This window comes from Ovis canadensis, chromosome 3 (genome assembly GCF_042477335.2).
Source record: "Ovis canadensis isolate MfBH-ARS-UI-01 breed Bighorn chromosome 3, ARS-UI_OviCan_v2, whole genome shotgun sequence".
Taxonomy (NCBI): Eukaryota; Metazoa; Chordata; class Mammalia; order Artiodactyla; family Bovidae; genus Ovis; species Ovis canadensis.
In genome coordinates, this window is record NC_091247.1 from 78,189,654 (window position 1) to 78,217,401 (window position 27,748).

The following is a 27,748-nucleotide window of genomic DNA, read 5'->3' on the forward strand; positions in this document are numbered from 1 at the left end:
AGACAAATAATGGCAGCTTAAAAAATCTCCTTATTGACTTCATCTAGGTTTTAAACTTGGTAAGGGCCCCTAGTCAAGGATCCTGCCTTGCCTGGGTGCCAAACAAAGACTAGCTAATGGCCCACAGGTCCCGGCATACTCTGGGACAGCTATACTTCCCATAGCTCCCAATCCACCAACCACTTTCCTCCTAGGCAGAGCAGACCTGAGCTCAGGTAAGGGCTCTTTTTCAACATAAACAGACCACTTTTGGGTACTGTTTCTCTTTTAGGGAGGATGCATTCATTGGTACAAGAATGACTCGTTTCAGTACCCAGTGAAATGGGTAGGCCTAGCTATCAGGAGCAGAGTAGGAAGGATTCCGAAGCCACCTCTGGGCTCAGAGGTCCTGTGATCGATTAATACTGCCTATCCCCAGGGGTAGATTAAATGAGGGATGCTCAAGGGCTGCACATCTACCACTCTTGATATAATGGGAATTAAATCAACACAGCAGAGGCTTTGGAGTGAGGGCCCCCTGCTTCAAATCTAGGCTTTGGCACTCTGTAGGACCTGAGGCCAGTCACTTTGGCTCTCTACAGCTCACCTCTTCATCTGTAAATGGGAATAATTCCTATCTCATAGGGTCCATGTAAAGCGGTTATCCTCAAAGTGTGGTCCTCTGGCTAGCAGCATCAGTATCATCTGGAAATGTGTTAGCAAGGCAGAATCTCAGGCCCTACCCAGCCCTCCTGAATAAGAAATTCTGGGGATGAAGCAATATGAATTTTAATGAGCCCTCCTAGTGGTTCTGATGCCTGTTAAAAGTTTGGAAGCCCTGTTGTAGAATTCCATATTAAATTATAAGACCTATAATACTCTTTCAAGGATAGAAGTCAGATCTTTTGTCTTATGCACTGACCAGCAAAGTGCCCAGCTTACCACAGGTACTCAATACATTCTAAGTCCTTTCCCTTTCTTGTCAAAATATAAGCTGCCAACACAAGAACTTAGTGGGTAGGGAAGAGCAGGGGGTGTGTATGTTGTTTTAGGTGGAGAAATTAGACAGTGGGGTGGTTCAAAGAATTAAGCAAGCTTGTGGCAAGAAGTCTGGGGGATTTCCTCCCCAGGGAGAGGAAGGAGGATGGGCCTAGGTCTCTGGAGCTGATGACAACAATTATTATTCTCAGGGACGAGGGCTACTTATGTCTATGTAACACACTAAAGCAGGAAAGATCACACAGCAGGCTTGTCTTAGTTAAACCTCATCCAAAGAGATGACATTACTTCACCCCAAAGCCCTCTGTTTTTGTTTTTCTGAAGTATAAGTGACTTAGAATTTTTTTTTTTATCAGTTTCAGGTGTCAAGGGCCTCTATTTTAAAATTGCTTCACTTGTTCCCCAGTACAGACTTTGACAACAGGTCTACTGAGGCGGCTGTACTGTGTGTAATAATCGCACAACGCTCCCCTCCCTCTCACCTCTCACTCCCAACAAGCATTACCACACTGACAGTCTCACTTGCCTCACAGGTATAAACAATGGTGTGGTGATTTCCACCCCCATAGTCCGTTGTGTGTGTGGCAATGCATTTATAAAGACAAACTGTAAATCATTAGGGAAATGCAGATTAGAACCACAGTGAAATGTCACCTCTTGAAAACAACAACAAAAACAAACAATGGTGAGGGTGTGGAAATGTTGGAACCCTTGTATTTTGCTGGCGGGAATGTAAAATGATACAGTTGTTATGGAAGACACTAAGGCAGTTCTGTAAAATATTAAACATAAAATTACCATGTGTGTGCGTGCTAAGTTGCTTCAGTCCTGTTTGACATTTTGTGACCCTATGGACTGTAGTCCGCCAGCCTTTCTGTCTATGGGATTCTCCAGGCAAGAATACCGGAGTGGGTTGCCATTTCCTACTCCAGGGGATCTTCCCGACCCAGGGATCGAAACTGCATCTCTTGTGACTCCTGCATTGGGAGGCGGTTCTTTACCACAAGCACCACTGGGGAAGACCACACAATCCAGCAACTGCACTCCAAGGTAAATACCCTAAAGAATTGAAAGCAGGGACTCAAACAGGTATTTGTATGCTCATGTTCCTAGCAGCATTACTCACAATAGCTGAAGACAGAAAAAAAAAACCAACAACAAATGTCCACTTATAGAAGAATAAACTAAATGTGGTGTGTGTGTGTTTATATATATATAAATATATATCAGTTCAGTTAAGTTGCTCAGTTGTGTCTGACTCTTTGCGACCCCATGGACTACAGCACGCCAGGCTTCCTTGTCCATCACCAACTCCCGGAGCTTGCTCAAACTCATGTCCATTCAGTTGGTGGTGCAATCCAACCATCTCATCCTGTGTCGTCCCCTTCTCCTCCTGCCTTCAATCTTTCCCAGCATCAGGGTCTTTTCCAATGAGTCAGTTCTTCATATCAGGTGGCCAGAGTATTGGAGTTTCAGCTTCAGCATCAGTCCTTCCAATGTATATTCAGGACTGATCTCCTTTAGGACGGACTGGTTTGATTTCCTTGCAGTCCAAGGGACTCTCAAGAGTCTTCTCTAGTACCACACAGTTCAAAAGCATTAATTCTTTGGTGCTCAGCTTTCTTTAGAGTCCAAGTCTCACATCCATACATGACTACTGGAAAAACCATAGCTTTGACTAGATGGGACCTTTGTCAGCAAAGTAATGTCTCTGCTTTTTAATATGCTGTCTAGGTTGGTCATAGTTTTTTTTCCAAGGAGTAAGTGTCTTTTAATTTCAGTCTGCAGTCACTACCTGCAGTGATCTTGGAGCCCAAGAAAAGAAAGTCTGTCACTGTTTCCATTGTTTCTCCATCTATTTGCCATGGAGTGATGGGACCAGATACCATGATCTTAATTTTTTGAATGTTGAGTTTTAAGCCAAATTTTTCACTCTCCTCTTTCACTTTCATCAAGAGGCTCTTTAGTTCTCTTCACTTTCTGCCATAAGGGTGGTGTCATCTGCATATCTGAGGTTATTGATATTTCTCCTGGCAATCTTGATTCCAGCTTGTTTCTTCCAGTCCAGCATTTCTCATGATGTACTCTGCATATAAGTTAAATAAGCAGGGTGACAGTATACAGCCTTGATGTACTCCTTTTCCTATTTGGAACCAGTCTGTTGTTCCATGTCCAGTTCTAACTGTTGCTTCCTGACCTGCATACAGATTTCTCAGGAGGCAGGTAAGGTGGTCCAGTATTCCCATCTCTTGAAGAATTTTCCACAGTTTGTTGTGATCCACACAGTCAAAGGCTTTGGGATAGGCAATGAAGCAGAAGTAGGTGTTTTTCTGGAACTCTCTTGCTTTTTCAATAATCCAAAGGATGTTGGCAATTTGACCTCTGGTTCCTCTGCCTTTCTGAAATCGAGCTTGAACATCTGAAAGTTCATAGTTCATGTATTGTTGAAGCCTGGTTTGGAGAATTTTGAGCATTACTTTGCTAACGTGTGAGATGAGTGCATTGTGCGGTAGTTTGAACATTTTTTGGCATTGCCTTTCTTCAGGATTGGAATGAAAACTGACCTTTTCCAGTCCTGTGGCCACTGCTGAGTTTTACACATTTGCTGGCATACTGAGTGCAGCACTTTAATAGCATCATTTTTTTAGGATTTGAAATAGCTCAACTGGAATTCCAAGACCTCCACTAGCTTTGTTCGTAACGGTGCTTTCTAAGGCCCACTTGACTTCGCATTCCAGGATGTCTGGCTCTTTTCTGGGTCATTAAGATATTTTTTGTATAGTTTTTCTGTGTATTCTTGCCATCTCTTCTTAATATCTTCTGCTTCTGCTAGGTCCATACCATTTCTGTCCTTTATTGACCATCTTCGCATGAAATGTTCCCTTGGTATCTCTAATTTTCTGGAAGAGATCTCTAGTCTTACCCATTCTATTGTTTTCCTCTATTTCTTTGCATTGATCACTGAGGAAGGCTTTCTTATCTCTCCTTGCTATTGTTTGGAACTCTGCATTCAGGTGGGTTTATCTTTCCTTTTCTCCTTTGCCTTTCTCACTTCTCTACTTTTCTCAGCTATCTGTAAGGCCTCCTCAGACAACCATTTTGAGTCATTCTGTCATTTTTGAGATCGCACCTAAGTACTGAATTTTGGACTCTTTTGTTGACTATGAGGGCTACTCCATTTCTTCTAAGGGATTCTTGCCCACAGTAGTAGATATAATGGTCATCTAAATTAAGTTTGCCCATTCCAGTCCATTTTAGTTCACTAAACATGTATATGTAAATATAATGCATATATATGTGTATGTGTTTGTGTGTATATATGCTGTTGCTGCTAAGTCACTTCAGTCGTGTCCAACTTTGTGCGACCCCATAGATGGCAGCCCACCAGGCTCCCCCATCCCTTGGATTCTCCAGGCAAGCAATGCAGGAGACCTGGTTTCGATCCCTGGGTTGGGAAGATTTCCTGGAGAAGGAAATGGCAACCCACTCTAGTACTCTTACCTGGAAAATCCCATGGATGGAGAAGCCTGGTAGGCTACTGTCCATGGGGTCGCTCACTCACTCATATATAATGTTATATTATTCAGCCTTAAAAAGCAATGAAATTCTGACACATGCAACAACATGAATGAAACTGGAAAACACTACACAGGCTAAGTGAAATAAGCAAGACAAAAAAGAATAAATATTGAATGATTCCACTTATGAGATACCTATTGTAATCAAATTCATAGAGAAAAATAGAATGGTGGTTACTAGTGACTTGAGAGAGGGAGAAATGGGAGTTCTTGTTTAATGGATAGAGACTTTTCAACTTGGGATGATAGAAAAGTTCAAGAGATGAAGAGAGGGGTGATGGCTGCCCAACAATGTGAGTATGCTTGATGCCAGTGAATTGTACGCTTAAGAAATGGTTAAAATGGTAAATTTTTACAACAAAAAAGAGTACTTAACCAGCTTTATCCTGTCATGACCACAAAAGGAACATCACGATACAAACCTTTTACAGTCCTCCTAAACTCTGATTAAAATAAATGTCCTAAATAAAAAGGACTCCAAAACATCTGCACGCTTGAAAATCTAAACTGACCATGGCAGCGACACCCTTTCAAGACAAATAGAATTCTCGATTTACTTTGGCTTGCTATGCTATGAGAATATTTGATGTAAAAAAGAGACACAGCTGAAAATGGGTTTTTGGCTGTGGCTTTCCGATGTGTTCACTCAGAGGCTTCAAAATGCCCATCCTTCTTCCCATTAATGAAGGTTTGATTCAACCTTTCCATTAGCCCACAAACTACTATTAAAAAAGCCATTTATCAGATTAACACTGAGTACTGCAAAAGTCATCTGCAAGCGTCGTGCTCTTTTCCACGTAGGGGTTGCCATGCCAACGGCTGCTCCATGTTCATTGTACAGGAGTGTCAACTTCAACAAAGTCCTGTTTCATAATTCTGAGGACTAGTTCCATCCTGTTGTCCCTGACCACTTCCCAAACGTGCACACATGACAAAGACCCCCTCCTCCCTGCCCCACCAGATCAGGGAACCGAGAAAGGGAGCCATGACCAAATCAGCTTGCTAAACGTCCACATACTGAAAATGTTGCAAGGCAGACCCACATATTATTTCCTCTAACTCTTATCCCCATCCTAAAGAAGGACAGACAAAGAATTTGACGTAATAACAGTTCAGATGTAATTCTTGAAAAAGGGGGAATGAACTGAAGGCGAGATTATAATTATGCAAATTGTTGTAACAGACTGCTCCTGAAGAGTGGACAATTGTAAACAAACTCAGGTAAGAGACTTGGATTCTACTGGTGCTAAGTTTTGTTGCAAACTTTGTTTTCAAGAAGGCCTGAAAACTTTTAAGTAAATGTGTTTAAACTGACCAGCAGTATCAAGCCTTTTGATTTAGAAGATAGGTCTGAAACAGAGCTCTAGGAAACAATTTGTCTTGACTCAAAAGTAAATCTAACAAGCAATTACCAACCACAGTCAATGAGCCTAGCCTCATACTAAAAACTCATTAGTAAATCAAAGAAGTATCCAATCCAGTTTAAAAATGATTCCCAGGAAACAAGCAAATGCTGTACAGACAACGGATCCCCACAAGAACAGGAGTCATTTTATGTTGAAGTCCGCTATAAATCTATGCCACACTTCCAACCACAATCAGCAATGGAAAAGAAAAAGCTCATTACAACTCTTAAACATATACAGTAAGCTCCCTCCAATACGAATGAGTTCCATTCTGAGAGTGTATTGCTAAATTCAATTTGTTCATAAGACCAACTAAGTTTAGCCTAGGTACGATTCATGGGGTCGCAAAGAGTCGGACACGACTGAGCAACTGAACTGAACTGACTGACTGACCCAACTATTAATGATACAATTGGCTACATAGGACTGTACTGTAAAAGGTTTATGATACTTTTTTCACAAATACATAAAAAACACATAAAAAATAAAACATTTTTGATCCTACAGTACAGTACCTTGAAAAGTACAGTAGGACAGTAGAACAGTTGTCGCACAGGGCCTGGCATTGAGTGAATGGGCATGAAGAGTCACTGACTGGAGGAGGGGGAGGAGTTGGGAGAGGATATAGCTGAAGGACCGTTGGCACCAGGAGATGGAGCGTACACTGCAATTTCACTCATGCTTGACATTTGCATCTTTGAAACTTTGCAACTTGAAGGTTCCTATGTACTGTATGGCTTTTAGGCATGAGACAGAAACATTGTATAGATAGTCTCTACTTCAGCCAAAAATTTTTTTACTTTTATCTTCTAGTTGTCACAAATCTGAAAGATACTGTATATGCATTAAAGTTTAATATTATGAACACACTACTGTGTAAAGAAGGCAATGTTACAAAATTTCAGGAGGGCAATAATCAATTAAAAATTTAAATGACATTTATTTGACATCTTGGGCACAGGAATAACACCACTGAAGAAAAACTTGTTATTCTAGCTAGTGGCTCCTGGTTTAGGGCAGACATACAGGCCACACGGGGAGATGATTTTACCCAAGGGACACCCAGCCCAGCCCTGACAGCCCTCATCACCCCAGCCTCTTCTATGTAATCATAGGAATTATTCTAAGCCTAGAGAAAGGCCTACATGGATACAAAACCTTTTAATTTGTAGTTATTTCTGGGACACTAGAGCTAACACATTTGTCAGGCGTATACAAGAGATGCTGCTTTCCAAGTCTGTGAACATCTCTGGGCTGGTTAGAGCTTGTTTTCTGAACCTGGACATGTCAATGAATCGGTGTTGTGTTATGATACATCTGTAAGTGGAACTAAATATAGCTGTATTAAATCTATGTTCTGTGATAGCAAGAGAGAATATTGATACTCTGCTGTATGAGAAATCCATTTTCTACAACCGTGTATATAGTATGTTCATATTTGCAATTACATGTCCATAGTTACTGTATTGAAGAAAATATGTTCACCAAAGTGTTTACAGTCGTTATCTCTGGAAGGTATAATTTAGGTGATTTTTATTTTCATCTTGATGCCTTCCTGTACTATAACTTTTTACAGGGAACATATGTACTTTTTATAATCAGAAGGAAACAACTAGTTTAATAATAATTTTACAGAAGAAACAACTTATAGGGTCTGGGGTGTGTGTATGTGTGTCCCAGTCTCCTTAACTACCCTAATGCTAAAATCTCCTTCTAAACATTTTGGGGAGCACTACCTTCCTCCCTTGGGGCCCAGGCACCCCTGGGTGATGTCTGCACATCCCCATCCTCCCTCCACATCCTGCTGCCCATCCAGCAGTGTCAGGGAGCTGCCCCCGCATTGGGGGCAGCCATTCAAGCAGCAAGGAAATATTATGCAAGAGCACAGGAAGTCAGAGGAGACAGGATTCTGGGCAGGCCTGGCAAGGAGTCTGTGTGAACTCCAGCGAACAAGCGGACTTTGCTCAGCGGGGCTGAAGCCAGCAGCAAGCCTTCCCAGGGCGGCAAGGGAGAGCCGTCCACCTCAGGTCTCCAGCCAGTGGGCGGCCATCCAGAACTTGATGTACCTGATGTAAGGCAGATAAACCCAAGTCCCCATATTTCTACTTCTTGGCCCAAGTTCAAGGTGACTCCCCAGCACTCATGCAGCATGACTCACTTCTGTCCCACATCACTCTCCCCCCTGCTCCCCCCAAATACAGCACGACTCCATTCAGCAATTTCCAGGCCCGTTCCTCTCAGGGCCACCCGCTTTCCGACTCAGTCCTCTCCCTCACTGCCTCAGGCTAAGGGACTCAGAGCTTTCAGGTAGCGTACGTCCCTCATCTCACGTCAGTACCAACCCTGAGAACCCCAGATACGTTTATACACACAGACACACACACAAATCACAGAAGTAATAACCCCTTCTTTTGCAGTAGCTTATATTTTCGGAGCCCCAATCCAATCAGCAGAGCAGGGGTTATAGCAGCTATCTGACTGATGAGGAAACCGGGGCTCAGAGAGGGTGTAGGAATGCTGCATCTCTGGTCACAGGTGCTCTCGTTCACCCCAGAAGCCTGCCCCCCTCTTCCCTGGGATTAGGAGATGAGACGTGGCCTCACCTGGTAACACGACTGCTCCCTTTTGTAGAAACTGTGGGATAGAATGCAGAGACACTCTGTCCCATCTCAACCCACTTCCTCCTTAAGGAGGAGGGCCCTGTTGCTGCCAATGAAGTGAGTCCAGAATCTGCTCTCTGGCATCATGCCATGCCCAGGACTGACTCTCAAGGCTCTGGCCCTCTCTACTTTAACAGAACCTCCCTCTTGGAGAGGGCGAAATTACAAGGGAACTGGAGAGGCTTTCTTCAAAACCCTCTCTGATCACCTTTAACCTCCCAACTTCCTCGCCTCAGGAAGCACCTGGAAACAGGAGTTAGGACCAGGCTCCACCTGGATTTCACCTCACAATGGAACTGGGTCCCACCTACTGGCCCATTTTAAAGATGGAGAAACTGAGGCTCAGAGGTCACCCAGCTGGTTGGCACTCCTCTTTCCACCAGGCCACAGGAATTTCACTAGACATACAACAGGACATTTCCCAAGCAGAAAGGGCCTAGATGTAAGTGGTAGGATAGACAAGACTGGAGAGAAATGGGACTGAGGTCCTAGGCTCCTCCCAGTCTCTCTGATCCCCACTCCCCTACTCTCCCTTGCCTCTGTCAGAAGCAGACAGTGGTATTTTAACACATTAAACCAGCCACACAGGGAACACCACCCACCCAGTCACTGCCCCTGGCCCGACAATTGCTAATTGTGGTGAGGACCGACAGTGGCATTCTCCTGGGACTCTCTTGTGTATTTCCAGTCGCCACCAACACACAATGGCCCCTACTTCTCTGGTGTAAACATTGCCAAATAAGACAAACAATAACATCACCATGACAGAAAAATGAGGTGCCCGGAGAGGCAGCACCAGCCAGGGGAGAGAAGGCTCCGCTCACGTGGGCTCCTCTGCAGTCTGGCTTGGCAGTCTCATTTTTGCACCTCTGTTGTTTCACCTGTATGATGAGAACGACAACTATTTCATCATGAGCTTTGGGGAAAAAAACTGAGCACTGAACAAATGTAAGAAAGGATGCCAGGTTGAGGACAAAGCCCCAGCCACCCTGAAGTAATTATTTCACTTAACAAATGTTTAAGGAGCACCTTGTAGGTGTCCAGCACTGCCCCCAAACACTAAGGATATGGTGGCAAAAAAGACAGAACGGCCCTGCCCTCACAGACCTTGCAAACTAGTGGGGGGCAACAGAGAATAGACAGACAAGTGCAAGACAGCGTGTGGGGAGTGCTGTCTTTCAGAAAAAGAGAGAGAGAGAAGAGGGCTGGAGGTCAGCTGAGGGGGTCAGGGGAGGCTTCCCTGAGGATGTGATATATAAGCTGAGCCCTAAGGCCCTGACAGCTGTCCACCTCAAAACGGGGCTGAAGGAAGGGCCAGCTCAGGCACGAGAGGTGTCAGGGATGCGGCAGGTGATAGACCTGAGGCTGGAGTGAATACCCTGCCAGATTTCATGGTCACTGTGTGGCAGAGCCAGACTCTTCACATCCAAAGCCTCTTCCCACTACCAGTAAGACCAGGAAGCATAGACATCCCAAGGCATCAATGTGTCCGTTTCTGTCTCTCTCCCAGCAAGCTGCCTGGCCTTTTAAACACCTTGGCTGCAGCACTTAGTCCCTTCAGTGCTGTGCTGTGCTTAGTCCCTCAATCGTGTTCGACTCTTTGCGCCCCCATGGACTGTAGCCCACCAGGCTCCTCTGTCCATGGGATTCTCCAGGCAAGAATGCTGGAGTGGGTTGCCATTCCCTTCTCCAGGGGATCTTCCCGACTCAGGGATGGAACTCAGGTCTCCTGCATTGCAAGTGGATTCTTTACTGTCTGAGCCACCGTGGGCCTACAATTAGGTATTACCGGTAAGACACAGAGCAACAAGTGGGACCCAGGCAGAGGTGGTGCAGACACAGCCCTGCAGGTCGAGAGATCTGGGGGTATGGAATCAAAGGGCAAATTCCCACTGTATCAGCATGGCAGTGGCCCTGGACCCTCATCTTCACAGATGAGGGGAGAACAGGCCAGGCAGGGAAAGAGGCATACCCAGGGCAGACCGTTTTTCAGGAGTCCTGGAAGGTTCCTTAGTCTCTTGATGCTATCAGATTTTCTCACATCTCAGGACATGGGAGAAATACAACTCAAATGTGGAAATCACTCTTGGCAAGAGCCCATAATCTTGGGGACAGCTGGGGGTGAGGGCAGTTAAAAGCCCTTGATAGGCTTGAGAGCAAGTGAGATATCTCCATTTAGAGTCGGCTAAGACTCCCTCTCAGTTGCAGTCAAATCCCTCCAACAGGCAGTGATGTGCCAAGTGATTATAATGCTGTGCTTGTTAATAATGATGCCTTAATGGTCTGTACTTTATGCTTTTCAAAGGTCTTTCTATTGAGATAATCATTGCAAAAATGACTTTCAAAGCTTAAAAAATATGCTTTTTTATTTGTCTTTTTTAAAAGTATTTTTTATCGAGGGAAAATTGCTTTGCGATGTTGTGTTGGTTTCTGCTGTACAACAACACAAATCAGCCATAATTATACCGACATCACCTTCCTCTTGCGCTTCCCTCTCCACCCCCATCCTACTCGTCTGGGTCAGCACACAGCACCAGGCTGTGTTATGTAGTAATTTCTCACCAGCTATCTATTTTTGCACGTGCTTTTTAAAACATTTTTTAAATGCATGGTTTTAGGGAATTCCCTAGAGGTCTAGTGGTTAAGATTGCACTTCCACTGCAGGGAGGATGGGTTTGATCCCTGCTTGGCGAATTAAGATCCTGCAAGCTGTGCAGCACAGACCAAAAAAAAAAAAACTTTTTAAAAAAATTAAAAAATAAAAGGCATGGTTTTACTGAAATCCTAGCTCATTTCAAACTTATAATAATAGTACTCTTAGAAAGCAGGTAGTGTGTGTAACTCCCATTTAGGAATGGGAAACATACAAGAGGTTAAATTACCTTCCTAGGTCACACAAGTCAGAAAAGATCTAGAACAGTCTCAGTCCTAGAGGTTTCTGAGAGCTCCTCTGAACCTCCTGTGGAGGCTGACTTTGCCAGGGACACAGAAGAAGTCAAAGGCAGCCCTGGGGGCATTTACAATCTGCTTGGCAAGACGAAGGGTAAGAAATATGGAACGCTTGTGGTTGTCCCCTGACACTAATTTTGGAGGCAAAGGAATTCAAGTGGGTGAAAGTTTGTCCCTTTCCAAAATAAACACGTCCTCTGCCTGGACCCAGAAGATCTGACTCCAGGAGAATTAAGTGACGTCATTCCCCTCGTAACATCAGGATCCATACAGGTGACCCAGAATCTCAAGGCTTGTGTTTATCTGAGCATGGAAAATGGTTCAAATGTGCACGAGTGGATGGCCTGGGAAAGAAAGAAGCGACTTTCGTGGTCATCTCAGACTGCTTGCTGCCAGGCGCTGTGGTCACCAGGATTTTCCAAGGCCCCACGCTGGCCAGCAGCCGCCATGTCCACACTAGAACCACGTGTGCCCATGACTCATCAACAAAATGACCCAGGTGGGAAAACAGCTTGGAGTTCAACAGTGGCAAAATTGTCATTTTCAAAGGTAATTTTACTTTGGAAAGGAAAAACAAAAAACAAAAAAACAGCCCCAGAGAGGAGTAGGCACGGTGAGAGTGTCATTGCAGATTAGCCAGCTTAGATCTCCCTCCTTTCTCCTCCAGAGGCCTGTATGGAGCTATGGGAGGCAGATGCTAGACTCAGATTCTAGCTCTAGCTAGATTAGGGTGAATGCTACCTCCTGGGCTGTGGGGTGTCTTTGGGCGTTCCTTGAGGCCGGTTCCCAGGGACTGCCCAAGCCCCCAGACAGCCCCTGTGTCTGGGCTGCCTGCCCTGGGGTCCGGGGCTCTCTGCCACCTGCGGGCCTGGAGGACTAAGGCTCTGTCCACCCGGCTCCAGAGGGGGCCCTTCCTGGGCTGCTCAGACCCACAGTTCAGCAGCCCACACAGAGGAGGTTATCAAATGTGAGCACAGCACTGAGTAAAGCAGTCCTCCCTGGGATGGGTAGCAGTTTCCCTGTCCAACAACCACTTACGGATGACCGAGGGGCTGGGAGAGGAAGAAAAGACGAGACACACAGTTATCGTAATGAGATTAAATTCCAACCCAAGGGCTTTCAGGAGCAGTGGCCTCCCTCAAGGTACCCCTGGACATGGCACAGTAAAGTGACATGCTTGGCCTTTGCTGGTCCCTAGTGTGGAACTTTCCCAGAGACTTGGGATCTCTGGCCAAGGCTCTGCTCACAAATGGCCAACCCTGACCTCAAGTGCTTCTAAATATCTTTGGGAGAAGGTCATACCTGCTCGGCAGGGGAAGAACCCCAGCTACCCCACCAGGTGACTCCAAAAGATGTTCTTTGACTACACCTGTCCAAGAACAGCAGGGTTCAGGCTTTAGGGAATTGTGTAGCCACATAACAGGAAAGGAGTAGGCCAAGGAACAGCTCAGCTGCCTCTTTGTGCAAGGGACACAATTCCCAGTAATTGGTACAAACTGCCAAAAAGCATGGATACCTCTCTCTCTATAAACAGTGGAGCACTGAATATCCTTTCACAGTGACCAGACTCAGAAACCTAGACTCTATGATGACAAAGGGCAAGAAGGGAGAGGATGAAAGCCCCCATCAAATTATTCGGGGGAAGCAGGCTTCACCATCAAAATGAGAAGATGAGATGAGCATCACACACTCCTCCACAGAGCCTGATGGAAGCTATTTAGAACACAGCAAGTTGTCCCCTTCTGGTCTCCCACTCTAGACCCCAGGAGGCATTTCTTACCCTCAGGCATGGTATAGTCTGAAAAGAAATATATTCTAGAGCAAGCTGGGCACATTTGCAGATGACTTGATTTCCTGAGATGCAGAGGGCATTTTCAGTCTCTGAGGTCATTCTTACAAAGGATAACCATGGTACCCTCCACCCACCCTTTGGTGCTTATGCTAGAGTCAACTGGAAGATAACAGGTGTGCCCTGGGCATCTCCCTTAGGTTCAAATAACCCAAGAGAAGCAGGCACTGCTCTTGTGGCCCCAAGGCAGCCCTAAGGTTCCATCATGTCATGACTAAGATATCACGGTGTTCTCAACTTCTCAGCACCAGCCTGGGCCTGACCCCTTTCTCCCATACGTTTATACAGCTCCAGATTCAGCTCTGGAAGGAGCCGATTCACCAGTACTGGTCTGTACACCCTAAATATTCCTACCTTCTCGTTTAACTCCAGCTGTTCACCCCACTGGAATGCCCCAAACCCATCTGCCTATCTAAATTCTACCTAATCTTCAAGACCTAGCTCTTAATGCTCCTCCATTAAACCTCTAACTACTCACAGGACACAAGATCTACTTACCCTTCTTCACACTCAATTACTATCAATCTTCCAATTTGCTCAGTGTTTTGTCTGAACTCTTTTTGACTTCCTAACAAGACAGCAACATCATAAAGATGGGGTGAGGACAACCTTTAACATCAACCATCTTGTATGATTTTAAACAAATCAGTTTAGGAATTCTTTGACTCACCAACTAGATTCTAAGCCCCCTGAGTGCAAGGTCCATCTAAAGCCTCTCTGAAACCTCACTGCGTGGCATGGCATCTGAATTTAGTAGGTAACCTAGAATGTTTGTACACAGTGATGATGGCAGTAGCCCCCAAAACTTCACTACACACATGGTAGGGGATCCAGGAGGACGGGTAGGTTGATCCGAACAAAGGTTTCTGCCTAAATCGCTAACCCTCTGCACTAAGCCCAAAGTTCATGACATAAGATCAAGTTACTCAGTCTATAAGTAATTACTGAGCACCAAGTGTGGGCTTCTGTTTTGAGTGCTGAGAACAAAAAAAGTTAACAGGGCTTTTGTTCCTGGAGGGCTTACTCCCTAAGTGGTGACCAGAGACAGACAGACAGACACACACACACACAGAGAAAAGCAAACTGTAACAGCAGCATCCTAGTAGCATGAAACAGACTAAAGGGCACGTAAATGCAGGGGGAACCAACGTGCTGCAAATCAGGAAGGCTCCTAGGGAAGAGGATTTCTAACAGAGAGGGGGTACTCCCCTACACGCCCTTTCCCGCCTGGCCATTTTAAACTTTCACCTGGAGTAAGTACTTTGCTGTTTGGCTTGCACTTGCCTTGGTGTATTGGGCATTCTTAAAGTGAAGCCCTGACTTCACAATACTTGCCTAATGCTTGCATTTGATGTAAAACCATGAGGCAACCACATCTGTCTATGGTCTTCTGGTTGTTTGTTTTTTTTTCCCCCCTTTCTCTTCTTTCTCTTGTCAAGGAAAATTTAAAAAGGGCTCAAATCTACATGAACAAGAAAAGCACAGTCCAAGAGGCAGGCTTTCCAAGTGACCCAAGAGACATCGATAAAGCAACTGTATGTTTTTTTTTAATTAAGCATGATTTTAGGGACTCAAAATGTGCAAGAAGTTTACAAGGCACATAAGAAAATTAGACATCCTTGCCCTTGAGCAACATGCAATGTTGCTGGAAAGACAAGACCACATGAAATGTCATTAGATAACAAGGAAATATAATCAGGCAGGCTCTCTGGCGAAAGCAACCAAGAGCTAGAAAGGAGTGGAGGGGGGAGGTGCCCTACCGAAGGTTCTATAGGACCTGGGGGACTCGGCCTCACACTGGGAAAGAGGAAGATACTCAAGTAGAGAGAGAAACGGGGAGAACATCTGAGATGGAGAGACTGGGCTGAGGGAGCAGAGGAGGGAGGGAGACCCATGACGTGGGGTGAGAAAGCCCTTAGGGTACAAGGAGGAGACTGGCATATTTGGGGTTCAGGAGGCTCACTGGGTGATGGTGAATGGGGTGCCGGGGCTGAAGTGGGGTCCCTTATTGTCAGTGAGATGAACTCCCAATGCTGTGTGGACTGCCCTTGGGAAGAAAACTGGACCAAGGATCTACGTCCACATTCAAGCTTCAAGTGTGTCGGCTAATCCTTGGAAATCTCTAAGAGAAACATGCAAATCCACAAAAGGAACTCCCCTGCCCCCCTAAAGACTCTGTGCTCCAAGGACATGACAACCCTGCCTAAAATAGGGGCAGTAGCAGCACCACGCAAACTTGTTCTGGGAGGCTAGGAAAGCTATTGTATCTGAGCAGCCAGACTCCCTCCCAGCCAGTCCCATAGCAGGGAAATGCATGGGGGCGGGGGCTAATTTCCAGAGACTACCAGAAAGTTCGGGAAAGTGGGGCAGCCACACAGTGGACCAAGATTTTCCCCTGACATCCTGACCACCTCAAAGGGCCTCGCCAAATGGGAGGGGCATGTCAGCAGCGCCAGGACATGCAGAGCACAGCAGGGAAGCCAGAATGCTGTGAAGGGGCTGGATCCCAGGCCCCACCCACCACTAATTCCCCTAAATCCTTGGTACAAAAGAAAAGACAGACTCCTGCAGCATGGCGGTACGGTTACTTTTATAGAAGTTTCCTTGTCACCCGCGAAATGTGACCTTCATACTTCTCTTATCTTAATATCTGGATAAACACGTGTTGTGCAAGCACACAAATAAAGGTTCTAAAGGTGAAATGTGGTGTGTCCGGTAACACCACACAGCTCTTGAACCCAGGCACCAGCAAGCCCTTTCAGCTCCAGAGAGGACTTCTCTCTCTCTACCCTGGGCACCAAAATTAGCTTCATCAACCTCAGCCAGTGCTGGAGTGAAGGCTGCCATTCTAAAATAGCATCTGAGAACTCTTGGAAACACAGGAGAGAAACACAGGAGAGAAACACAAGGGTGTGTAGTTTACAGACACTGAAGAGAGCAATTTCACTGGAGTGCTTCTTAAACCAAGTACAGAGGAAGGAAGCATTATTGTGGTTTATCCTGAATCTAGATTCTTCTAGCTCCCTGAATTTCCCACATGGCATACTTTACATACTGTGATATACTTAATTAAGCTTGATTATCTTCATCCAGAAAAACAGTGCAGAGGTCATATGTTCTTTAAAAAGTTATCAAGCGACCCGTGCTTTGCTTGCACAGTCCTATAATTCCTAGAACATTCTGCAGAAACATCACGTGTCCCACTCCCCATACATTTGACCATCCGGAATTGATTTTCCAAATTTTGTTTTCCAGTTCTGAAGAATGGGCCCTTGAACAGACCCTCCCAAGCACAATTTTCTGTTGTTTCCACATGGAATTCATAAACAGAGTGCGTGCGCTTAAAGTTAAAGCCATTCTTTCCTGCAACTGGGTATGACGTACTTTCCGGGATCTTTCTCAATACTCCAAAGTGTTTCAGAAACAGGAAGCCGTAAAGGTAGGAAGGAGGCCTGTAAATATTTGCTATAATTACTCATTAGTAATGAGAGTAGTTAGCCCTGAAGTTTGAGTCGCCCCCTTTGTGCTCGTGCTTAACTACTTTGTAACAGAAGCCCAAGGGGACACCCAGGTCCAGCTCTAGCTTTCACTGGAGGTGGTGTGGCTTTCTTCTTTTCACAGCTCAAATTTGTCAAACACAAAATTAGGATAATATGTTGCCCTTCCTTCTGCCCTCTCTACAGAGGCAGTCAGAACAAATCTTATTCGAAGTGCTAACAATATGAAATTTTTTTTTTTATCAAGAGTAAAATACACATCTTAAATTGATGAGAGTAGGGAAAACTACTAGGCCATTCAGATATGATCTAAATCAAATCCATTATGATTATACAGTGGCGGTGACAAATCGATTTAAAGGACTATATCTGGTAGACAGAGTACCTGAAGAACTATGGATGGAAGTTTGTAACACTGTACAGGAGGTGGTGACCAAAACCATCCCCAAGAAAAAGCAATGCAACAATTCAAAGTGGTTGTCTGAGGATGCCTTACCAATAGCTGAGAAAAGAGGCGAAAACACACGTTTGTTAATACAAACACAACATTGAGAGAGAGAGAACTGTCCGACTAGATATCCAGCACAGTGATTTCAATGATTATTACATAAAACCCCCCAACCAAAACTGAACATTCACTTTGATGTATTTTTAAAGTATATATAAAATGCTTCTAAATAGATTGAGGCCATGTGTCCCCTTATTCATAGGGAACCACTGACTCCCCACAGTGATAGGTCATAAGCAAGGAGACTCAGACTGAAAATGAGACCAAAACTGTCAACTAGAGCTGTTAGAGAATTGATGAACTTCTAAAAGACTCTCATATTGGCTGCATCCCCAGCAATTGAGAGCAACCAACACCACAAGCAGGGTTCGTTAACCTCCAACATTACAACTGTGACTGCAGAAAATGGACCCATTTCCTCACTCATGTATTTTAGTACATAGTCTCATCCAATAAAATCATTAATCTGTTATGATTCCTAGCACTAACCTCTCAGGTTTGATTTTTTTTTTTTTATTGGAGGGTACCATGGAGATGGGATGCAGAAAGTCACTGGAGGAATATAAGGAGAGATTTCTAACAATCCACTTCCTTGGTTTTGTAGAATTGGGAAAGTAAACCAGACAGGGGCATGGCAAATCAATATATACACATTTTTAATAAAGTTGTTTTCCTTACTGACATACCATCTTTTCTGAAATAGCTTTCCACGTGAGAAAAGGAATTGCTTCCCAGAGTCATTATCTGGCATAGAAGTTACTTGTGACTTTAAAACCCGAAGAATTTTCCCAAGTGTGCGCGGGGGCGGGGGGAGGGGCGCGGAACGTGCCTCCTAGGAACCGGCAAAGGTTCCAATAGTCATGGCAGATAAGTTTTGCTGATGTGCAAGTGATCTCTGGAAACAGTCTAAGGTGGTCAAGCTAACCGGTAGTCTTGAAAATTTAGGGGGAATTAAAAAAGACCACTTAGAAGTAGGTAACATTCTGGTCCGTTCCACACCTGTCTTCTTGACTCCAGAGGGCTCACAGGGCCCTGCCACTCTTCTTGAGACCAGACCATTGGGTGACAGATTGCACCCAATCTCTACCTGAAAGAGCTTCCCTGGTGGCTCAGATGGTAAAGAACTTGCCTGCAATGCAGGAGACCTGAGTTCGATCCCTGGGTGGGGAAAATCCCTAGAGAAGGACATGGTACTTGGCACTGCATTCCAGTATTCTTGTCTGGAGAATCCCATGGACAGAGGAGCCTAGTGGGCTACAGTCCATGGAGTCACAAGAGTTGGACATGACTGAGTGACTAACATTTCATTTCATTTCCACCTGAAAATCACAGATGCTGCGAATGGCACACCATGCACGGCCACCATACATGCAATGATGTGCAGCCGCCAACGTGGCTTGCTTCTCTCCTTAATGATACCTGTCCATGCAATTGTGTTTTAGAGCACTGGGAAAACTCAAGAAGCCCTTCTAAGTTCACAGTGCAGAGACCAATGGTGTGATGACTGTGAAAGCTTAGGACTCATCAGAGAAAGGGCCCTATAAAAATGCACCGTACTAGTATTGCAATGATCATAGCTATTCTTTAGTCTCCCCTCCAATCTCTCCTTCCCGTGATTACAATTTCAAAAGATCAGTAGAGCCAGAGGCTGTTTTGTGCATCTTGATTTGGAGATGGCTCTTCAAAAGTTACCGAGGAAGAGCTTCTAACAGGTTCTTCTGCACAATGGAGTCCAAAGGTTACAGTAATTCCTGAATTATTGCTACAGCAGTTAAGAGTGGGAAGTGGAGGGCTTCCCTGGTGGTCTAGTGGTTAAGAATCTGCCTGCCAATGCAGGGGACACGGTTCAATCTCTGGTCCAGGAAGATCCCACGTGCCCTAGAGCAGCCTGGGCCTGTGTGCCACAACTATTGAGCCTGTGTTTTAGAACCCGGAAGCCAAAACTACTGAGCCTGCCCGCTGCAACTAGCGAAACCCGCTTTCCCTAGAGCCTGTGCTCCACAACAAGAGAAGCAGTGATAAGCCTGTGCACTGCAAGTAGAGAGCAGCTCCCAGTCCTTGCAACTGGAGAAAAGCCCACACAGCATCGAGGAAAACCAATGAAAACTAAAGAGCTTCCAGGGCTTCCAAGCCTGCCCTTCAGATCTTCAACCCTTGCTGCATGTCAGGGTCAAAACAAGTGATGAGTCACAAAAGAGAAAAGTAATTATAATAATTATAAATACAATAGCAAAAGCAGTTATAATTTATAGAGTACTTGCCACAGGTCCGGAATGGTATTTATAGACATCTTAGGTAAGGCAAGATGGTGTGGATCACTGGTTAAGAGTAAAGGCTCCGAAGGCATTTTGCCCCATTTGAATCTGAGCCTCGGCCATAGGCCATACTACCTATTTGACCATTGGCATCTCGCCTTTCTATGCTTCAGCTTTCCCATCAGGGAAATGGGGATAATAACAGGGCTTATCTTATGGGTGGTTATGAGGATTAAAAGAGCTCATGCATGGAAAGTTCTGAGGACGGTGCCTACACAAACAAGACTGAGGTTTTTTTTGGTTTGTTTTGTCCTACTGCAGATATAATTAATATTAAGGACACACACATTCCTAGTATGTAAAAAGACCTCCAATAACTGTTTGAGGATGGTAGAAAATGTAAAGATAAAATTTCATGGCCATTTTAAGAAGCAGTAACAAAATGAGCTACATGAGACCTAAGCCTGTGCAGGGCACTGGGCTCCCCACCCCCCATTACCGAAGGCAGACGTGTGGGTGGACAGACAGGTGGGTACAGGTAAGGTTAAGCCACACTACAGAATTTTAACTAGATGCACACGCCAACCTCCTCCCCCATCTCCAAGACAGGGAGAAATACTGGCGGTGAAATGTGGACCTCTTTGAGACCTGAACAGTAAGATCCTGAAAGGTAGGGCAATCACCAAATCAGACATCCAAGAGCAAGGGCTCACCTTCTTCAGATCACAGAACCTATGAAAGGCTATCAGCGCTGAACTGACTTCCCTTGCGGGGAACAATACTTATATCCCTAACACTAGCAGCCATTCAGAGACTCACAGACCACCCTCTGAACCCCACTCACAAAGCCCAGATTAAGAAGCTCCCTCTCCCTTCTTGGTCTCCCTAGAGTCTAGGCTGTCTCCACGATTACCCATAATGGGACCGGATTCTCCACCCCATCCCTCCCAGACCCCTACTAGGTGTCTGCCTTCATGCCCCTCACCAAAGCAAGTGTGCAAAGAATAGCAAACACACAACTCTGGGGGCCCTTCTGTCTATGGTGTCAGAGAATACCCCAGGGATGCTCTTGAACCCTCTACTTCTCATCACTCCTGACACTAACTGACCTTCGCTTAGAGCCAGTCTTTATGCTGGTATCAGAGCCTCTCCTGTGTGATTCCAGGGAAAACTAGGAACCCATTCTCCCACTCCCAAACACACAATACTTTTCAATAATTATGCTTGTATAATAAGAACTTCTTTAGCTTCAAAAGATTTGATCTCAATAGAAAAGTGACAAGTAAGCTGCCAGCTACCTATATTTTTAGGTAAGCTTCCTTGTGTGTTCTTCCCTTCCCCTCAACAAACTAAACAACTCAAAGACCAAGACTACATCCCTTATTCCTTAATGTCTCCTCAACATTTTATCCAGAGAGGGGGTAGGTGTTCCATACACATTTGCTTTCATATTGGTTTATATCATGGTATGAATAGCAGAGCTAATTTCATCATGACACTAGATATTAGTACTGGGAGAGTGAGGATAAAGGGTACTGTGAATCCTGGGAGCAAACACTGTTAACTTCACAATATTGGCAAAAGCCCTACCTGCTATGAACTACAAATGAAGGTCAGTACCAAAAGCAAAAGGGAAGATTCATTAGGCTAAAACAAAAAGTCATGTTGCTATGGGCCAGAACTGAGGGGGGAAGAAACAGCACTACTGGAGAGATTTCCTGAGAGGTGGAAAAGCCTAAATCTTAAGATAACTAATGACGGCAAATATTTTCAAATGTATTGGGCTAAAATCCTGAAGTACTAAGAATTACCTAATTGGTTGTTTTATTTGTAAACATTTTACAGACTAGATTCCTAGAACACTGAGGATCACCCTACACAGGGAGAGAGAGACAGACCGACTGATTTACGTTTGAAGTAAATTAAACAGTTCTGTCTCATGGTTTTCACTCCTAGTGAAACTGCCAGCATATTCAGTACAGGAGTCAACCTAATAGTCTCTTGGATGTCTCCACTGACAGTAGTTCTCTACTTCACAAAGCAATCTTCTCCACTGGGGAACAGTCCTTGCATAAAACTGTAAGATTCCCATCAGCAATACTGAAAAAACCTGTAGTCAGAGCATTCTTTTGAACTTTACAAAAGCTGTGTGAGTTAAATTTTATTCACCTGAACCTGACCTGTGTTACATCAATTTACTACATCCAGTAATGCAATTGGAAAGAGATCAAATGTTAAAGGAATGTTTATAGAAAATATATTTACACTGAGAAAAACTGCCCAGCAGTATTTTTGCCTTTAGATTTGAATAAGAGGTGGACTTCGATTTTACTTTGGCAGGAGAGTTCTGATCCTCTTTCCATGGAGGCCCCACACTAAGCAATAGAAGCCTTCTGGGAAAGAGCTCTGAGCTGTCTAGCTTTAGGAATGGACTTTGATCCCTGAGCATCCAAGGATCTGCTTTACATTTATCCAAACCACTCTCCAATCCCCATGTACCTGAGAACTTCCAGACTGTTTCCTCTTTCAGGGAAGGGACTCAAAAATTGTCTGATCAGGAAGTGAGTAGCCCAGACATTTTCTAGCTCTTCACAGTCCAAGAAACCTGATTAAAGAGACCTTCGCTTCACTCCTGACAGGTGAGTGCAGAAAGTGAGTGCAGCACCCTTAGCAAGCTTCTGGCCATCTCTGATATCAGCAGGAATGCCCACTACCACTAAAAGAGCACACTTTGAAACCCTCTGTCAAGGCCAGCCAAACGTTTAGAAAGTAAACTTTTTATTATTAAACATTAACATCTCCATCGACGCATGAATGTTCTGGAACAAAACAATCGTGCCCACTTCTTGAACGCCTGTTGATAGAAGAACACTGCGAATGTTCCGTGCATCTTGCATTTGGGGGAAGAAGAGACTCTGCTGAACCAGAAGAATCACATCTTAAGAATCTATACACAGAATCCTAACCTGAAAGCCTCATACGGAACTTGTGAAGCACTCTGTCAAAGCTAAGGATCACCACTTACATGACATACCAAAACTTCCAATGCGCTGGTTCACCTATTTTAATTATACGTTGGTCCTTCAAGGAGCCTGCCCCCAGCAAACAGAGCCAGACTAGAAAAGTAAATATGTCTCAAAACAGCCCAACATGAATTGGACAGCCTCTCACAGGGCTCCGGATGGTGAGGGACACAAATGTTTGCCCTGCCGGTCTGCGACATAAAAACCAAGGGAAGTCGCAAAGCAGACAGGCAGGGCCACCGGCTCTGGCCTCCTAGACATCTCACAGGCAATCCCCACAGTGGTTCTTAAACTTGCTGCTCTCGCGAATAATTCAGAGCCTGATTACCCGACTTTTTTCCAGCTCCGATTCTGGCTCCCTCTAACTCTAACAAAAGAAGCACCACAGTCAGGTATGTCGAAATAATTTCTCCCCTGCTCCTAAGTTTCTTGAAACGATTAACATATGTAACAGCACAGAAGCCGCGCGGGAGAAACTGACGCTTCACACATCTGTCAAGACTGCCGTCAGGCCCCACCTCCGCGATCGCAACATTCGCCGATAGGCATCACAGTTGTAAAATGTACAATAAGTTCCCTCACGGGCCTCGGAGCTGACTATAACTTTGTTTTTTGATTGTTCAATCATTGTTATTGGCAGACTATACTGGGCTTGCAAAATGCGTTGGAATCTTAAAGTCCCTTCCCTGCTTCGCTGCCCTTCAAAGACAGAAGACTCCAGGGCTGCTCCGAGGCCTCCGGGGGCGCGCGCCCGCTGCGATCTCCGGGGGCCCAGATTGGCCGGGGCAAGACTCCGTTAGCCATCTCAGGCCTGGGGGTGCCGCAGTGACACGGGAGGGGCAGCTGCGGCCGTAAACTCAGAGTTAGGCTCAATCCCCTCCCCTTCTCCCTTCCACCCACGGCAATCCGGGAGCGAAGGGTCCGGGCGCTCTGCCAGAAAGGGCGCGATTTGCTCCTGTTTATCAAATCCTTATCGGTGCCCCGAGATGGGAACCGCCGCTTTCGACCAGAGGATACACGGTTTCTGGCTCCGGTCCCGAAGTCGGAACACGAGTAAATCGACCCAAGCACTGAGCTCTTTGGGCTCCCCAGTTCGAAGCCAGTCACGCCCGCCCATCGCGGCTGGGTTCCTCATCTCCGAACCACCGTACAACCACCCAGCAGCTGATTTCCGGAGGCTCAGATCCTTCAGCCAGCCCACCACGCTTTCGATTACAGTTCCCCGTACCCCAGCCCCGCCAGCCACTGTCGAATACTGGGCGGAGAGCTCCAGCTCGCTGGGGCGGCACGAGTGAGGTTGAGAGGAAAGGGGAGCCAGGCTGCAAGCCGCGCACGATTGCAGGAGGCAAGGTGGTTCCCACGTCTGCGCGCCACGCCGTGCGCTCTCACCCTCGCCGGGAGAGGGCAGGAGGGCAGTGAGAGTTGGCCCGCGTTGCCTCTCACCCAGTGCCGAGAGGCTGGCGAGGGCAGGCGGACATATCGTGGCTGCCCTTCTCTGTCCTCTTGGGAGAGAGACACCGGGACCTGCCGGAGTGCCCGGTGTCGCCATCCCCTCCCCACACGCGAAGACAGTTGCTTCCGCGAGGCAGCCGGGCCCACTACCCACTCTCCCGCCGAGGCAAGCTGCGGGATGAGGAAAGGGACTTCTTCCAGCTTCCGTGGGGTCTGGAGCCCTGGAGTGGGTCCCTTCACTGCTCCCTGGCAGCTCTGCCGGGGCCCGTCCCAGCGCTGCATTCTGCCTCCGGCCCCTTGCCAGTGCCGGGAGGCAGCGCGGGCAGAGCTCATTTAGAAGGACCCCACGGGTCCCGAGGAAAAGAGTGGATGCTGCCCCTCAAGTGGGCCGTGAGAAAGTTGACTTGAGCGAGTCAACCAACAAACGTTTCAACAAGCTGGCGGCGTGAGTCTGGTGCGGGGTTTGGAGGCGGATGGATTTTGGAAGGTACCTCGGCAGCACCTCCGACCTCTAGGGCCATTTCCTGGCTTCGTTGTCCGCGCAGATTCCCGACTCCTTCGGGCCACAGAACTCTCGACCGCGAAGCCGGAGCGGCGCGTCCCCAGACTGGACACTTGCGCTCCCCTGCCAAACCTTCCAAATCGATCCCTGGGTCCTCAAAATCCCCTCCGCGCTCCTCTCCCAGCGGCGGTCCCGCGGGGCCCCGCCACCCCCACCCCGGACCAACTCCCCTGCCGGCTCGGACGCCCGCTTACCTTTTCTTCTCCTTGTCAGCTGTCATTGTCGCTGGGGCCCTTTGAGGCTCCGAACACCTGAGCTCCAGGGCCGGCGGGGGCTGCAGCCGCTACTTTCGCTGTGGCCCTAGCCCACTCCTCCAGGCCCACGCCGATGTGAAAGGTGCCAGGTGCTCGCAGGTCCCGAGCGTCCGCACGGTCAGGTGGAAGTTGCGGGCGGCAGGCTCGGTGCGCGGGAAGGGGGTGGAGAACGGTGACGGGGAGGAACCTGTACCGGGAGGCGGGGTCGGGAAAGGAGTGGAAGGACGCTGTCAAACGCAAAAAAAAAGTGGGGGCGGTGGGCACCGAGCAGGGGGCTGAAGTTTCTTTTTCCTTCGAAAAGAAGTCAGGAGTCGCTTTTCTGGGTTTTCAAAATACAAGAAGCGGCTTGAAAACGACGGGAGTTGGCAGAGTCCGGGGCCGGGCAGACGCGGAGGCTATGACCATACAGTCTCAGGACACTGCCGAGGATTGTACGGCCGCCTCAGGAAAGCTGGGGCGGGAGGCGGCGGGCGCCGGAGCTGTGCGTCGGGCCGCTCCCGAATGTCGGGCTCGCGGGCCGGTCAGCCCACTTTAAAAACTCCGGCGGCCAGCGGGGGTGGGGAGGGCGCGAGGGGCGCGGGCGCCGCGGGCGGGGGCCGGGGGCGGGCTCGCGCAGGCAGGCAGGCCCCGCCCCCGTCCGCCCCGCCCCGCCCCGGTGCCCCCGCCCCGCCCGCGCCGCGCGCCGCGGCAGCCCTCGGCGTCCCGGCCAATCGGGAGGCGCGGCCGCAGCCTGTGCCCTGACCCCGGCCCGCCCCGCGGCCCCCGCGCGCGGCTCGGCCGCGGCCCGCCCGCCCCGCCTCCAACCTCTGCGGTTAGCGAAGTTGTTTATGAGGTCGGCGGGGTGGCGGGAGGTAGGTGGGACTCCGCACCGAGGAGGCGCACCTTGGTGGGGCTAAGCGGCGGCGAGGACCGGGTTTCCGGGGGGTGCTTGCAGGCGCGCCTGTGCTCGCGTAAGCCCGGGTCCTCCCACCTCTGCCCTGTCCTTGGGACCCCGGCTCAACCGCGAGCGCCCAGGGCCCCGCGCTTCATAGAGCCACTCGGCGATGCCGCGCTCCCGCGTCCCTCGCCCCGCTGCCTGTGCCATCGGGTCGGGGGGTAATTCCGAGGTCCCAAACGCTGCGCTCGGTCTGGGCGATGTGTTTTTCCGGCAGAACGCAGCTAGCTTAGCAGCCCCGAGAGAGAGAGGCAGGGAGACCGATCCCTTGTGCCTGTCGGATCCGGGGAAACAGTGCAGTGAAACTGAGTTACTGCTGCCTCTGCTCTTCTCTTCTTTCACCTGGCACGTCGGTTGCCTGCGGGGTTGCGCCGAGCTGGAGGGGATGCCTGTTCGAAGGTCCTTCGGACGCTCTGGCTTGCCTCGCCCAGCTCCCAACACCCGGCCACCACCGCGCGGGTCCGGGCCAGTTCAGAATTGGAGAAGGAGTCTGGTTTTATAGCGTGATCTCGGGATAATAGTTGACAGCGTGTCCTCAAATCGCATAATTTCAGGCCTGCCCAATGTATCTCCGCGGTCCAGTTGAAGCCCTGGTAACGAAAAGACTGCAGGTGTAGGGAGATCAGAGGTCCAGGGGCCGTCAGATCCTCTGCTCTGTGCTGTCGCTGACTGCTCTCCCAAGAATCCCACCCTATTCCCTACCTACATGGCAGTGATCCAGCAGGGATATTTCTGGAAGGGACCGGGAGGATTTTAATCTTTGAAGCTCATTTGAGAAGGGCACGGGCTTCACAGGTGTGAGCTGAAGAGAAGAGAAAACAAGGGTGGTGGAACTCGTCCACCCTAGGACCCTAAGCCTTGCTGTTCCTCCCCCCACCCTTAGTTTCCCCACATTTTATACAAAAATAATCTGCTGTAAGGCACCTTCAGTACTGTTAGGCTAAGTGAAAAAAGCCAGTCACAAAAAGGCAAACGCTGTGTGATTCCACTCTTGACGTTTCCAGTCAGATTCATAGAAGAAACAAACCAGAAGGGGGTGGTGTGAGGGATTCATGCTTAATATGTATAGAGTTTTAGTTTTGCAGGATGAAAAAGTTCTAGACGATGAACAATGTGAACATATTAACAATACTGAATTGTATGCTTAAAATGGTCAAGGGGGTGTTTATGTTTTTTAAAACATAATACAAAAGGAAGTATCAAGAAATAAGATACATAAGAGTTTGGTATAAGTTTTTGTCACCACCAAAATACAAAATAAACATGTGTTTGCCCCCTTGCAAGCCATAAGAGGGGTGGGAGTACTTTTCAGGAGCCTTTGGAAGGCACTGGAAAGCAGAATAGGAATAGGTGAAAAAACCAGCAGAGAACTGGGGAAACAGGCATATTTTCTCATTTCCCTAGGGTTGCTGAGCACTGTGCACACAGACTTTGAAATCAAATATCAGGTCCGAAGTTAGGAAATTCAAACAAAAAATTGCAAGTCCCTCTAGGGAACCTTTTCTTGGTGTTGGTGGGTTTTCAGTTCAGTTCAGTCGCGCAGTCATGTCTGACTCTTTGCTACTCGCCAGGCCTCCCTGTCCATCACCAACTTCTGGAGTTTACCCAAACCCATGTCCATTGAGTTGGTGATGCCATCCAACCATATCATCCTCCGTCGTCCCCTTCTCCTCCTGCCTTCAGTCTTTCCCAACATCCGGGTCTTTTGAAATAAGTCAGCTCTTTGCATCAGGTGGCCAAAATACTGGAGTTTCAGCTTTAACATCAGTCCTTCCAATGAATACCCAGGACTGATTTCCTTTAGGATGGACTGGTTGGATCTCCTTGCAGTCCAAGGGACTCT

General features: G+C 47.3%; 1 protein-coding gene across 1 annotated transcript in view; it reads right to left on the minus strand.

Annotated features, from left to right (window-relative positions):
* The window catches only part of EPAS1 (endothelial PAS domain protein 1), a 93,885-nt gene extending 68,304 nt beyond the window's left edge, over positions 1-25,581 (minus strand). Inside the window, exon 1 of the mRNA XM_069583408.2 lies at positions 24,912-25,581. Within this exon, the coding sequence (XP_069439509.1) occupies positions 24,912-24,937 (26 nt within the window). The 5' untranslated portion in view covers positions 24,938-25,581. The remainder of the gene's footprint in view (positions 1-24,911) is intronic.
* Positions 25,582-27,748: the final 2,167 nt, after the last annotated feature.